Source organism: Salvelinus fontinalis, chromosome 5, assembly GCF_029448725.1.
Source record: "Salvelinus fontinalis isolate EN_2023a chromosome 5, ASM2944872v1, whole genome shotgun sequence".
NCBI classification, from domain to species: Eukaryota; Metazoa; Chordata; class Actinopteri; order Salmoniformes; family Salmonidae; genus Salvelinus; species Salvelinus fontinalis.
In genome coordinates this window covers 52,143,108-52,158,262 of record NC_074669.1, presented here as the reverse complement: position 1 = coordinate 52,158,262, position 15,155 = coordinate 52,143,108, and the positions used below count along the sequence as shown (strand labels likewise).

Genomic DNA, 15,155 nt, shown 5'->3' with positions numbered 1-15,155 from the left:
CCCTCATGGTCCAGGTGTACATGGTCGTACAGGTGCTCACCCTGAATTACGTCATCTCCACTTCAAGTAGGGGAGGCAGTTCTGGATTTGTTTTACCAATAATATTTTTGTGTGTGCACACAGCTGCTACAGGTGAGGGAGGGAGTGATGTACTGTGGGCCTCCTGTTTTGAAGCCCAGGTTTTGGGAGTTGCAGGTGTTGTTAGTGGAGACATGTCCGTTTTTAGTTCATCATCCACAAGAGGTTTTGTCGAACTCTTCTTCAAACAGCTCTAGACTGGCCTCAGAGACTTGGATCATTACTGTTCTGTTATTATATATATCAATATTGCATTTCGGGGTTCTGTCCACATACAATTGTCTCATGGTCTTGTTTACAGACATTTTAAGATGTTTGTTTGCCTTGCGCATATCTGCATGCCAAGCATTTGGACGTTCAGTGAAAAAGAGAAGATCCACCTTGATTTCTTTGTATTTTTGTTGTATAAATTCTGCTTTTTGGGTCTCTGCGTGCTCTTTGTTTATATTTTTTCAGCCCTGCTTCACTGGCAATAGCTTCTGCATATTGGATTGCAAGGTTTCTGAGTTTGGGGCTTGTAAATTTATCTGTCTTAGTTTATTACAGCTGGATACAGTATGTGTTATAGCTGGTTTGCACTTGGCTAGTTGTAGCTAGACATTTTTTTATGAAAACAAAGCATACCTCACTTGTTATCTGTCTGAATTGTTTTCTCTTGCTTATGTAAGTTTAGGTACTACTTTTCCTGTCTATTATCCTGTCCTTTTTGATTGTCCTTTTTGTTATTTGTTAGCTAGCTAGGTTTTTTAAATATCAGCAGGTGGCCAGTAGGCAGGTAGCCTAGTGTTTAGAGCGTTAGGCCAGTAACCGAAAGGTTGCTGGATTGAATCCCTGAGCTGACAATGTAAAAATCTGTCATTTTGCCCCTGTGCAAGGCACTGTTCCCTGGGCACCGATTATGGCAGCCCCCCGCACCTCTCTAATTCAGAGGGGTTGGGTTAATTGCGGAAGACATATTTCAGTTGAATGCGTTCAGTTGTACAACTGACTAGGTATCTCCCTTTCCCAGTAACTACAAACTCTTAGCAACTCCCTAGAAACGTGTAAACAACTGTCAGCTTGTTAGCCAATGCTTTTTTATTACAGTTTTACTGTTACAGTAGCCAGCTGCAGAAAATGCCCCTCAACCATTGCCAACGGGGTTTTTTTATAGTTTTTTTTATCATAAGTCGCTGTCTGTGTGTTGTCGATCCTCTGTTACTATGGCGATGCTGAGAAGTATGTTTATTCTAAATAAGCAGGACTTTGGTTTTTGTGGGTGAGACATAAACACAGCTTATTTGGCTTATACCATATGCATACTTTATTATCAAGTGTCTGGAGTATGTAAGCCGGAGGCTAGCTTCCTTGTGCTGAAGAACATGCAACATTAGGGAGGCTATCACCACAATGTTCTTCGTCTCATCACCAATTTGCATAGTTCATTTGCTTAGAGAATGTGAAAACAATGTTGTATAAAAGTACTATAGTTACACTCCTAGGCCTTACCCACCCGTGCAAAATAGCCTTCCTTTTCCCAGTGCAATTTCACTTTCATTTTTAGAAATCCAAAGACCCCTATCAGGTCTACATTGATCAGACAACTGAAAGAATTATAAGTCGCGGGTAGACCTTTAAGCATTACAGAGAACTATTTGTTTGCTACAGTGAAAAGTATTCATTGCAGTGGAAACTTATTTCCCCACATAGGCCTGCGTGTGAGATGGGACTGTATGGGGCTGTTTCACAGTGTGGTCAAACCCCTAACGTGACAGAAAAAGGCAGACCACACGATGTGACAGACTGATGGGAAAGGAAACGAAACACAGTCCCATTCAGATAGACAATATATACAGTTCGCAATAGGAGGACAAATACATTATGTCCGTAGGGTGTGCATGAGTTTTCTTCTATCCACCTGTAGAACGAATACTGAAAAGTTGTTACTGTACAATCCCAATAATATACTGTTGGGCCTATGAGCCAAGAACCAGATTATTAAGCTAATGACCTGGGTAACATAATGCCTAATTGAGCCCACCTGCTGCATACATTAATACTATGTCTCCTCAGAGGATGTGACACTGAAACATTTGTTCTACCTTACTCAACACCTAAAACCATAGCCGTGGGAAGTAGGAGTGCTGAGGGTGCAGAGTCTGGCAGACTCACTAAATATAAATGCTTAGTTTGTAAATTATGTCTGAGTGTTGGAGTCTGCCACAGGCTATCCGTAAATAACAAAAACAAGAAAATCGTGTGGTCTGGTTTGTTTAAAATAAGGAATTTGAACTGATTTATACTTTTACTTTTGATACTTACGTATAATTTAGCAATTACATTTAGTTTTGATACTTAAGTAAATACTTTTACACTTTTACTCAAGTAGTATTTTACTGGGTGACTTTCACTTTTTATTATGGTATCTTTACTTTTATTCAAGTATGACAATTGGATACTTTTCCCACCTCTGATTATTGATATACATTACTTCTGTCTAGATAATTACATTTGAGTAATTTAGCAGACACATTTCTACAGGCTACAGCTGCTTATATTCAGAATATTTTTGCAGTGTCCATTTGTACAGAATTCCTGTCTCTTTCCTACTGCTAGTAGGACAACCATCATGCCCCTGATCCCTGTTTCTGTGTTGTCAACACAACACCTTGTTTCAACAAATAACACATAGTCTAATGCCTACATTAGTACTCTGTCATGCTGCAATGTTCCTCTGACCCTGAAATTCAAAGGATACAATCTAGGCTGTTTAAGAGGCTGTAGTGGAAAATGATGTTACTTGGTAATGAAATATCTCTGTAAAGTCATGTGCTTTTTCAGTGATATCCTTGACTTTTATTTTGCCGAAAAAAACAACAGTCAATTGGGGAAGAACTTCCCTCACTCAGAGAATGCATTTCCATGTGAACTTAATTTCAGACAAAATATACCAATACACATTGGTGTGGCTGGATTCCGGGTTAAGCAGGCATTATGTCAAGAAGCAGTGTGGCTTGATTGAGTCATGTTTCGGAGGACGCACGGCTCTCGACCTTCGCCTCTCCTGAGTCCGTATGGGATTTGCAGCGATGAGACAAGACACTAACTACCAATTGAATACCACAAAATTGGGGGAAAAGTTTTTTTTTTTTAAATAAGTAAATAAAGGACTGGGGTATGCTTCAAGTCAGTAGTGTCATTCCAGACAACTACATTGCAGACGTGCAGCAAAAATTAACTAATGATTGAATGTCATTGTCATCTTCAGTGTCATTGTCATCTTCAGTGCAGTCTGATATCAGATCACAATATCATGTGGATGCAGTTACTGACATGTTAAACACTTATCCAGGTATTGTGAAATTTAGTGTGCAACTGCAGTCATTGTGTTGATATTGAGTCTCTCTCTTTCCACAGTACTCTGTGCTTCTCAGCAAACAGTCCAGTCTGAGATTCAGCAGGTGAAAGGCATCGTGGGACAGTCTTTCTCTTTTCCAGAGAGGGTGATCAAGTCTGGCAATTTACTTTATGGAGAACTTGGCAGTATTGCAAATGTGTACCCTGGTAAACGAGGCAAAATCACCCTTGAGAAGAGATTTGAAAACCGCCTCCACTTGAACAATGTTACAAGATACTTCACTCTATCAGACCTTCAGATAGACGATGCTGGGCTTTATACTGTTGAGAATACAGACGAAGGGAAAAAAACAAAAATTCAGCTCACTGTATACAGTAAGTGTGTGTGTGTGTGTGTGTGTGTGTGTGTGTGTGTGTGTGTGTGTGTGTGTGTGTGTGTGTGTGTGTGTGTGTGTGTGTGTGTGTGTGTGTGTGTGTGTGTGTGTGTGTGTGTGTGTGTGTGTGTGTGTGTGTGTGTGTGTGTGTGTGTGTGTGTGTGTGTGCGTGTGTGCGTGTGTGCGTATCTGTGTGTGTGTGCTGTATATTACAAACACATTTAATATAGGTTCCAATTCCAATTTATTCATATTTTTTCTTCCAGATGTTGTTTCCAAACCTCAGGTGACAGAGTGTGACAGCAGATCCTGTAGTGTGGTGTGTTATGTGGACAATGAAAAAGAGGTGACCTTGATCTTGTACAGAGGAGAGGAAATAATAAACCAGATCAGCAGTCCTAACCTCACCACTGATCTCTCTCTCCATTTGGAGGTAGAGGGAAAGGACTACTACTCCACCTACAGCTGTGTGGCTGCTAACCCTGTCAGCAATGAGACAGTTCATGTCCCAAAATGTTGCAGTGAAGATGGTCGTCCTAATGATGCAGGTAAGACACATTTTGAATTAAATCCATCCAGAAAATAGCATTTACCAAGTGAAAGGGAAGTTTAGTTGAGCTCATTCAAAACGTACTTCACAAAAATTATTTCCTTGTGTTTTATTTCAGACAGTGGTGAGAGGAGTCGGGGTATGCTTATTATTGCTGTAATCTGCGTTTTGGTTGCCTCAGGGCTGGTTGGACTTGCAATCTATCTAAAGAAGAGGGGAAATGAACACTCACAAGGCAGGTATTTATCTTCTAGAGGTGTGAGGTCACTCCACAAAGTTAAAGCATGCTTAGCCTTTTTTATTTTTTTACAATCAAGGTTAGTGTTTTGGAAAAGGTGGGAAATGTTTGCTTGAACACAGGATGCAGGTCAAATAAAGTGTCATATTTTCCACACTTCCTCTGCTGTTCTCAGACAGTGTCATTATCCCAGACAAGTTCTCTAAATGTTGAAAAGGCAGAAGGCACACACACACACAGACACACACAAACGCTCTCTCTCTCATAATGATTACTTGAATAGCTTGGCTTATCTGACACCAACATGACTGCAACCACAGAGACCAGTACTCATAGTAACAAATGAGTCCTGAGTGTTTACAGAACCTGTCCTGGGGGCTGAGCGTCTGTATGTCTCTGTCAGTTAGTCACACCTCACTTTAGGCCCATATTTACCTTCCTTTATTTGTTTTCACAGATTCATCCGAAAGAGTGCAAGTTGACATTGATTATGCATCGATAACTCCTAAAAAACGAACAGATCATCAGGTTAGTAAAAATCAGGTTAGCTTTAGCAGCCCTCGTGGCTACAACTGTAGGCTTTAGCTCTGTGTCAGTGGGTTAATGAGGTCTTGAGTTGCACAGACCACCTGAGTTTGATACCTGGCCTGATGTCAATGCAACCAGTTTTGCCCATATGATATGGTTGGGTTGCACAATGAGAAGCCACATAGCACATACCGGAGTGCCAGGTCTAGGTCCAAAAGACTTCTTAACAGCTTCTACCCCCAAGCCATGAGACTTATGAACAGCTAATCAAATGGCTACCCAGACTATTTTCATTGCTCCCCACACACACTTTTACGCTGCTGCTACTCTCTGTTTATTATCTATGCATAGTCACTTTAACTCTACCGACATGTCCATATTACCTCAATTACCTCGACTAACCGGTGCCCCCACACATTGACTCTGTACTGGTACCCCCTGTATATAGCCTCTGTATATAGCCTCGCTATTGTTATTTTACTGCTGCTCTTTAATTATTTGTTACTTATCAATTTTTTACTCAACTCTTATTTTTCTTAAAACGGCATTGTTGGTTAAGCGCTTGTAAGTAAGTATTTCACTGTTGTATTCGGTGCATGTGACAAATACAATTTCATTTGATTAGTAATGCCTTCGATCTTCATGTAGTCTTTTACAGTATTTGCAAAGTCTGTGGACTTTTAAAGTCAGGCTTTGTGATTCCTTCCACTAGCTTCAGGAAAGGTTCTAGATGTGTGGTGTTGACTGTTGAGTTCCCTACTGCAGAACAATGAGAGTAGACAAGAGAGTGTCAGGAATGTCCTGTTTCCTTCCTTCCTCTGGCACAACGTTTATAATAAAGAAGCATAAAATCCTCTTATTTTTGTTGTTTTCCCATCCCTTTAATCTCCCCTCTCTGCCCTTTCTTTCCCTGTCCCTCTCTGTCCTTCCCTACCCTACTTCCCTCTCCCTGCCTAGGAGGAGCGAACAGAGATACCAGAATAGGAGTCGTGTAGACAACCCTAACCTGACATCAGTTTATGATACACTCCTGTTACATCGCATGGCTGCCAGCAGGGATGTTGACACAGCATGAAAGGGAAAAACGGGAAGTCAATGGGAGGCCGAAATGATAACTGACATCCTGTAGAGGTTGGTATATCATAAAGAGGACGTTTGAAACAAAATGAAAGTGCAAAAATATTCACCCAGAAAACCTTTTAGAGGCACAGTTGTTAATGGAGAAAAATCCCCTGGAACTTTTGCACTGCTGTTATAATTTCAGGCTTTCTTTGTAGGTCATTCTTATTCTGTCAAATAGGGGCCTCGATGACATCCACTGATAAGGACCAATTCAATAACTATGCATTGAGTTAGTAGCAGGATCAGGATAATCCGTCTTTTTAAATGCCTTTTGTCACATATCCCAATGTATAAGTTAAAACCGAATGGAACATATATTTTAATACAATTCACTAGTGTGTTTGCAATGCTACTGCTGTGCCAAAGCTTATTTTCTGTATTGACTGTTTTGTTGTTTAAAGGAAGGTTCCTCCCCTGTATCTTTTTATAGCTGGTCATTGTTTAGCTTGCCGGTGGATAGCAGCTGTGTACATAACATAAAAAGAGCAGGTCTTTGAGATAAAGCCACCTACTCCTTAGAAGCTATGGCTGTTAAGCTCCTTTAGAAACTAAAGGTCCATAGATAAATATTTTCCTTTCACCATGTATGTTGTATTGAAAAAATCTTTCTGAGGGGCAGATCTTGATTTGCCATTTGATCTTGAGTGACATTTTCCTCTTCTTATCGCTTTTCGCAAATGGTAGGTCTGGGCTAAATTGTAGCTCTTAATTAGCTTGTTTTGTTTAAAAACAATTATGACTGTAAACAGTGAATTACTAACTTTTTATTTAAAAATACTATAAAATGTACAGCTTTGCTTCGAGATAACGTTGGCCTTTTCTTCCAGTCCTTTACCTCCATCTAGTGGTTGAATGTTTTTATATTTCAGGATACTGTAGACTGTACGTAATTGCCAGTGTTTCGCTCTGAGACAGTGTACTGTAAATTGTGTAAGTGTATCTTAAATCATGTGCAACCAAAATTTTCTCGGACAACCTTTCTGTGCTTTAGACTGTAGTCACGCCTTTTTGTGCCAATGTGCCATTATTATAACATTATTGTGAGTAAAAATTAAAACATTTGTCAAATATTTGGTAGCAAAACATGAGAGCCCCATTTATCATTCTATGTATTTATGTTATGTTCATTTTAATATTGTAATATTACTTTATTATTGTGTTTGTATTATTTATATATTGTGGTAGAGTGTAATAATATGTTTTTATGTACTGTTTTAATTTGTATGTAATTGCGTAATCGTAATTGGATCCCAGGAAGAGTATTTAATAGGGACCTGGAATAAATACATATAGAAACGTTATGTAATTTAACACGAAATTCAGATTGCGCAATATTGTAATTTGTTCAACTCCAATGTTTCGTTACAGGAAATAAGTAACCTTCCAACAGTGGTTCCTCCTTTAAAAATTGTGCGTTTACACCGCGGAATTTAGAGCTATATAAAACACACATTCGTTTTCAGTCTGTAGCAGCATGGACAACGTGGTGAGTACCTTTACACTTTTAATTTGATTCCTGATCTATAGCATAACTCCACGAAGTTACGTTTTGAACTGAAATCATGGAAGTGGGGTACGGAAGCAATCTTTCCCAATTGAAAGCAGTTAATCCATGCGTGAATTCAAGTAATAACGACACTGGATTATAAACTCCCGTTATAACTGATTATAGCTCCCGTCCGCCCACTCTAAATTGATGAAAACGCGCTTTGGTGATGAAATGTAACTTCCTTATGTTATAATATACATTTGACCGAGTCAAATATGATTATTCATGTTCTGCGTCGTTCAGTGGGGTCTTTCTCTGACATATCATTAACATTATATAAAGAAAAGTTGGATTTCGTAACTTCATGCTTCCGATAATAAACACCGAACTCTGTTGACAGAACGGTGGTGCTTTCTCGCAGTAACTTTTGAGGGTTTACATGGGTTGGTCCTCTGCAAAATTGATTGTGAGAAATCTTCGAAAAAGAACTGGAATTTTTGTATGAAAAACGTACAGTATATTAAAATATGAAAATACTACATGGCATGTTTTATGTCCTCCAGATTCGAGAAGAAAAATGATGAGGTCAACAGTTAACTTGTCAATTAGCCTAATACTCTCACAGCATCCAGCCTAGCTGACACAATGCTATTTTCCCGATTTTTTTACCACTATCATTCTCTGTCCTCCATTGATTTAGTCACCCTAATTTTGTCTATCCCTACGGGTAAACACTTTTGAACGGATTATGAATGAGACATGGGTTTGGACCATTGGTTTTCTTAGAGGAGTATCTACACAATTAACATACTATTTTACCCATTGGTTAAAATATGTGTTTTTGATTGGAAACCCTAATGACATGTATTCATCTAATAGTTCACTCCATTACACTCAAAGGTGATTTAAACTTCAACCAGTGAATGCTAGCGATGGCTAGCTATTCTACCAGTCTCTCTTGGAGTGTTAGCAAACTAACAGCACACCCTGCAGTCACATTTATTTTTAAGGGATCTGCAGTAGGTTGATAACGATATTACCAAAGTATGTTGTATCATGAGAAAACAGTCATGGTATTTAATTTTCGAGAATGAACAAGATTTAACAAGGCAACCTTGGGGCTAATTTGACTGCGCGCAATGCAGTAGAGAGGTGTGGCTGCTGTGAAACGATATTCCATGAGGAATTTACAGAGGCCCGGACGTTGGTGACGTCACCACGTTTTATTAAACAAAACCCCTGACTTTAATCATTTGGTAAAAAGTCTTTCCTCCGTGACCCGAAAAACCGATAAGTGGTCAAGGAGAGTCTCAATTCGTTAGTAGGCAAACGGAACACGGTCCTCCCCTCCTTGATATCCTCCTTTTGGCGAGGATGAACAAGAGAATCCTACCAGTTTTCTGAAGAGTTTTGAAATCTGCCACACCCCATTTGAATCAGCTGTTTTCTTGAAGGAGAAACGTTTAAAAACTATATGCTACTTATCCTTTTATGTATAAAATGAACATCTAGCTAGATTAATTTTTATTACATTCAAGCGTATTCTCGTCCACTTTCATTTGAGAAAAGCCCCCTTGTGTTTACGCTAGAGACGTTCAGTTTATTTGCATGGGCTGCGTCGCATTCCACTGAATCCGCCTTTATCGGCCATTCGCATATGTGGTGGATAGGCACTTGTCAGCGCCTTTATTTGCCAGACATGAGAGGATACCGACAAGTTACTTTTCACGAAATCGTCTGTCTACTCTGAATGGTTTGAGTTAAAAACGACCCCCCAAGTCTTAGAGTCAGATTTACAATGAAAAGGGTGCAAACAAGGTCATGGCATTTATCTGATCCTCTGTTGTATCTCAGGTTTGTACTGTTAGCTGTGAATCAGGGTTGGGCTCAATTCATTTTTTTAGAATTGATTCATATGTTGAAATTCACCACACCCCTACACCCTCTAAGTGGTGTAGAATTTGAGTTGGAATAGCAGGAAGTAGAATTTAATTGATTGCAATTGAAGATTGTCTATTATATTGACAAGATTGTCAAATGACCACTTGTCAACAATGGAAATAGATGTCCTCAAACATGGAAGGCGGGTGGGAGGAGGTGACATCAGGTGGGAACATTCTATCCAGTGAGAGGGCAGATACATGTGTGAACAACAGGCCATAGAGACAGATAGAGGACTCATTGAAATATTTTAACTTTTTATTTAACTTTTATTTAACTAGGCAAGTCAGTTAAGAACAAATTCTTATTAACAATGACGGTCTATCCCAGCCAAACCCGGACGACGCTGAGACAATTGTACGCCACCCTATGGGACTCCCAACCACGGCCCGATGTGATACAGCCTGGAATCAAACCAGGGCCTGTAGTAACGCCTCTTGCACTGAGATGCAGTGCCTTAGACAGCTGTGCCACTCGGGAGCATCTTTGTATCTGTGCCATTATAGCATCTGTAACAGCATGGGCAGCGCCATTAATGCTATCTCTATTTTAAAGTAGTCTGTTTCCTTCTTCTTCATTGGCTGATTGCTCCCTTCTCATAGGAATCCTCACCCAGTTGACTACTTTAAAGTGGTTGAAGCCCTCAATGGCAATGTCCATGCTAAAACAGGTTATATCAATGATGAGTCCTCTATCTATCTCTATGACAACAGGCACAACTCAGTTAAAGTCATTTTTTTCAAAGTTGCCAAAATGCCACGTGTGTCCACTTATGTGCATTCATAACAACCTAACCATTACAACATTTCTGTTCAATCAAATAAGTCTCACGTAGCAAATTAGCAATAACGTTTTTTGTTGACTAAATTCGACACCCTCATTGACCTCAATACAAAATATTCTCACTTTGTGGGCTTATTTTTGTGGACAGAATATAGAATAGAAGAGGCATTTTTTATTTCACCGAGTTCAATTCTATTTCCTTTAATTCAATTCCATATCCTGTTTACTACTTCGATTGGAATTCAATTAAAATTCAATCATTTAATTGGAATTTATCAGACATTCTCAATTCAATTCTGAATTGAGCCCAACCCTGTTTCCTATGGAAGATTGACAGTATCATTTAAAACAACTGATATTCCCATTCGGGTCAGCATTCTCTGATGTGACCCTCCAACCATCTTTTGAGGTACCATTTGAAAGTTGACATTTCTATTGTGTTCTCATTTTAGTACATTTAACAGCCAAAACATGACTCCCACCCTTTATTCAAGAGCATGCTGAATTGAGCCCAACCCTGCTGTGAATCTCTTCCGGGAGGAAATCACAAGTGTATCCCAGACCAACCCCACGGATTGTGACGTCAGCCTGGCTCAGACTGCGATGGAGGATTTTGGCCAACAGGGGGTGACCTTGCCACACACCGAGGGAGAACGTACAGCCCATACTCAGAGGAGCAAGTGTAAGTAATTTATCTCTTCATGATTTTCATATGCCTGGAATTATATACTGAATCTACTTCCTATTGACATTTCTTCTGTAGCTCATCTCACTGTGCACACAACATTTAGAGCTAAGTTCACTGGAGACAATAATATATTTAGTTTCATTCAGAATGTTGCTCTCTTGTAGGTATGCATACATACTTGTACACCTGCAAAAATTCCAAAACAATCTAATCTGAATTCCCTGTGTCTCTCTATCTCTCACTGTGTGTGTGTGTGTGTGTGTCCCAGCAGTAGGAGGAGTCAGAGAGAAGCTCCAATCAGAGCTGAGAGGGAGGTGCGTGTCTTTGTGTGATGGAACCCCAGCAGGACAAGAGGTGCGGAGTCACTGCCTCACACACTCCTATGTGGAACTCCTCATCACCGAGGGCAACGTCCAATGGCACAACGATAGGCATGCTGCCACGCGACCCGTAAGGCCACCATCAGATATGCCCACTGCTAATGAGGAAGTAACGATCAAGCTTGACGATATCTACAAACCGCCGCTATCTCCGGATCGGCCTCAAGTAAAAACCGTCCTGACGAAGGGTCCCGCAGGCTCAGGGAAGACTGCGAGTGTCCAGAAGTTTGTTTTGAACTGGGCCGAGGACAGAGCCAATCAGGAAGTCGACTTCTTGTTTGTCTTTCCCGTCAGTGAACTCAATTGGCTGATAGACCGGAGCTTCAGTCTGAGTGGCCTCATCAGCCACTTCCACTTGTCCATGACGTCGGAGAGTGAGAACCCCGGTCTGGATCTGAGTCGGTCTAAGGTGGTCTTCATCTTGGATGGTTTGGACCAATTCAACCTTCCCCTGGACTTTGAAAGCATATCAGTGGAGTCTGATATCAATAAGGAGATGCCTTTGCCCATCCTCCTAGCGAACCTCATCTGGTGTCAGCTGCTTCTTCCCTTTGCCTACGTCTGGGTGATCACCAGGCCTGCGGCTGCCAGTTTCATCCCCATCGACTTTCTCCCCCAACAACAGTGCTTGACAGAGATACGGGGCTTCGACGACACCCAGAAGAGGGAGTTCTTTAGAAAGAGGTTTGGCAATCAGAGTCTGGTGCACAAAGCTATCGCCCTAGTCATGAAAGCTATTGCACTAGAGTCATCACGGAACCTCTGCGTCCTGTGCCAAACACCGTTGTGCTGTGAGATGTTGGCGACCATTTTAGAAAACACTGAGGCGGGAGAGTGTGTCGAGATAGACACTCTGACGCAACTATACACTCACTTTTTGCTTGTTCGGATTGGTTTGAAGAACGATCGAAATGGTGAACACTCGGAATCAATCAGAGAGGTTATTCGTAAGCTTGGGAAGCTGGCTTTTCTACAACTGGAAAGAGGAAGCCTCATATTCAGCGAGAGCGATGTGAAGGAATGCGGAATCGACGTCTCTAAAAGTTCCACATTCCACAGGTTGTGTAGGCCGCTCATCGCAGGGTGTGAGATGTACCTGGAGGAAATGTACCGCTTTGCGTACGCAGGCATTCAAGACTACCTAGCTGCCCTGCACGTGTTTCTCACCTACACAAATAAAAGGAGAAACCTACTACTCCAACCTACTACACTCTTTGATCGATTGAAAGGGACGTTCAGGAGAGCAACCCTTTTAGACCTCCACAGATGCACCGTGGACAGGGTTTTACGGAATACGCACGGAACTTATGACCTCTTCCTCTGCTTCCTCCTTGGCCTCTCAACAACACCCAACCAGACTCTCTTAGATCTAGCATGTCTAGGGGAAAGTTTAAAGGTCACAGGCTCCAAGGGGATTACAGAGATCACGGCAGAATACATCAAGCAGGCGATCAAGGCTGAGCCTTACCCTCAGACCACACTGGCGCTTTTCCGCGGTCTGCGGGAGCTAGGGGACGCCTCGCTGGGCAGGGAGGTCCGACGCTACCTGGCCTCCGAGTCCCGGTGGGGGTTCCTGCTGGAGCCCGACCAATGCTGGGAGCTGGCGGACATGCTTTGGGCAGGCCGGGAGATGGAGAGGGAAGTGTTTAGGGAGATGGAACGTTTGAGTTGGATGCGCCGAATGAGCATGTGGGGCTTTTGGAGGATGCAGACCGTACTGGGAGACAGACACTGGCAGGTCTACTAGAAAGACATCACTACTGTATGAATGGTCTACTAGGGAGACATCACCACGGACTGTACTGCCACATATACTATATTGCCACTGCATGAGACTGTTGAGGAATGTCAAGTTTAGAGAGGTGTATAGGTACATTTGGAAGGTAGGTTTGAGTGTTTTTTTGTACAGAGAAAAAGTGATGATTGCAATCCATGTTTATGGATCTGAGTAGTGGGTAGTAGTGTCTACTGAAAAATCTTAAAATCAATCAATCAATCGATTCTTCAAACAAACAAACTTTATTTGCTTAGAGCTTTGTACAAGCTAACTTGCCGATCACATGGCAGAAGTCATAGCGCAGTTGAGATTGGTCATAGTGCCAATAGACTCCAGGTAGAAGTGCCATGTCAGAGCACCTCTCCAGTTGTTAGGTACCTTCTTTACCGCCACCACCCTGAACAGCTCGTAGGGTGGCACCAGCACATTGAGGCCTGAAGAGGAGCGGCAGTGGCGCGAACGCAAGCGGGGCAGCAGGTGCCCGTGGCACGTCCGGATGGTCAGGTCAAAGCTGGAGCTGTACCGCCGCGTGGACGCCAGGACAAAGTGCCCGGTGCGCACCTGATCCCCCACCTCCCCTCGCAAGTTGTCCCCGCGCCCGCTGTCAGCATACACCAGCAGGCAGCCCTTCCCATCCTGCTCCGCCTCTGCCTCCTCCCGCCCTATCAGGAGCCGCAGGGCGTCGGTCAGCAGGAAGTGGAGGGACTTGAACAGGAAGTACTGGCGGTAAACATTGGCGTCGGGGCCCAGAGATCTAGCTTCCACGTCAAAGATCAAAGGGAAGGTGCGGTTGTATGTGTTTGTGTAGAGGGTCAGCGCTGTGACATGGAGGTTGGTGAGGTTCGCCACCGTCACATTGCAGCGTTCAGCTTGCGACCAGGCGGTGGAGAAAGAAGGGCTGGCCTGGCGTTCCCTGGTCAGCAGGTCGCCCGCGGTGATGTTCCCCATCATCTCTTCCCTGCACGTCGGGTAGCGGTCGTCCACCGAGCTCAGTTCCATGTTCAACCGCTCCTCATCACACCGACACTGGCACTGCTGAGGAGAGCTATACAGCATTACAATCATTCTGACACTACTGAGGACAGCTATACAGTGTTAGAATCATTCTGGCACGGCTGAGGACAGCTATTCACTGTTAGCATATATACTGTATATTGCTACATATATAAATATAAAGCTCTGGCTTCCTGTAAATTGTGTCACCAATATATTCAAATAATATATACAACTGGGGTGACAGGTAGCCTAGTGGTTAGAGCGTTTGGCCAGTAACCGAAAGGTTGCTAGATCAAATCCCTGAGCTGACAAGGTAAAACTCTGTCGTTCTGCCCCTGAACAAGGCAGTTAACCCACTGTTCCAAGGCCGTCATTGTAAATAAGAATTTGTTCTTAACTGATTTGTCAAGTTAAATAAAGAATAAATAAAATAAAACTGGGGTCACCCACCTCTGCACTGTTGACTGGCGTGAGCATTGTTGTCAAGAGCAACAGGACACCGGCCAAGTATTTCATAATAATGCAGGTTGACAGCAAAACAACCTGTTGATAGAATGTTGGAAAATAATCTCTAATTTCCTAATACTGGTATTTTTACAATGAAACAACATGACTGATAAATCTTGGTCAGTCAGTCGTAACTGCTGGTGTGTGTGTGTCAGCAAGTGTGTGTCCTTACCGGATCTCTGTCCTCTCTTTGTCCAGTCCCAGATAGTTTTAGCTGACAGTATAGGTCTATCCTGTTAAGCAGTTCTGTTTTTAACCCACATGAATTCAGATGAAGGAAAGGAAACTATTGAGATTAAACTACTGTTTGACCCAGCGTGCGCTGACCCTTAACGCCCACACATGAATTGGCCAATATCACCCACACT

At 42.2% G+C, this 15,155-nt stretch overlaps 2 protein-coding genes and 1 pseudogene across 4 annotated transcripts; 2 read left to right on the top strand and 1 right to left on the bottom strand.

Moving 5' to 3' along the window:
* LOC129855809 (SLAM family member 5-like) overlaps positions 1-7,296 on the top strand; it is a 28,299-nt pseudogene extending 21,003 nt beyond the window's left edge.
* A 101-nt stretch (positions 7,297-7,397) lies between these two features.
* LOC129855808 (NLR family CARD domain-containing protein 3-like) lies at positions 7,398-14,737 on the top strand. Of its 3 annotated transcripts, XM_055923836.1 has the most exons (3): positions 7,398-7,712; positions 10,934-11,121; positions 11,396-14,737. In XM_055923836.1, the coding sequence occupies exons 2-3, from the start codon at positions 11,043-11,045 to the stop codon at positions 13,252-13,254; spliced, it is 1,938 nt and encodes a 645-aa protein (XP_055779811.1). In that variant the 5' UTR covers positions 7,398-7,712; positions 10,934-11,042; the 3' UTR covers positions 13,255-14,737. The 3 variants fall into 3 exon arrangements, with proteins under 3 accessions (XP_055779811.1, XP_055779812.1, XP_055779810.1); XM_055923837.1 differs by having other exon boundaries at positions 7,398-11,121; positions 11,399-14,737; XM_055923835.1 differs by having other exon boundaries at positions 7,398-11,121.
* Positions 13,506-15,042, bottom strand: LOC129855810 (ecto-ADP-ribosyltransferase 4-like). Its single transcript, XM_055923838.1, has 3 exons — positions 14,960-15,042; positions 14,731-14,823; positions 13,506-14,319 (listed from the first exon to the last, which is right to left on the bottom strand). The coding sequence occupies exons 2-3, from the start codon at positions 14,794-14,796 to the stop codon at positions 13,564-13,566; spliced, it is 822 nt and encodes a 273-aa protein (XP_055779813.1). The 5' UTR covers positions 14,797-14,823; positions 14,960-15,042; the 3' UTR covers positions 13,506-13,563.
* Between the last annotated feature and the right edge of the window lie 113 nt (positions 15,043-15,155).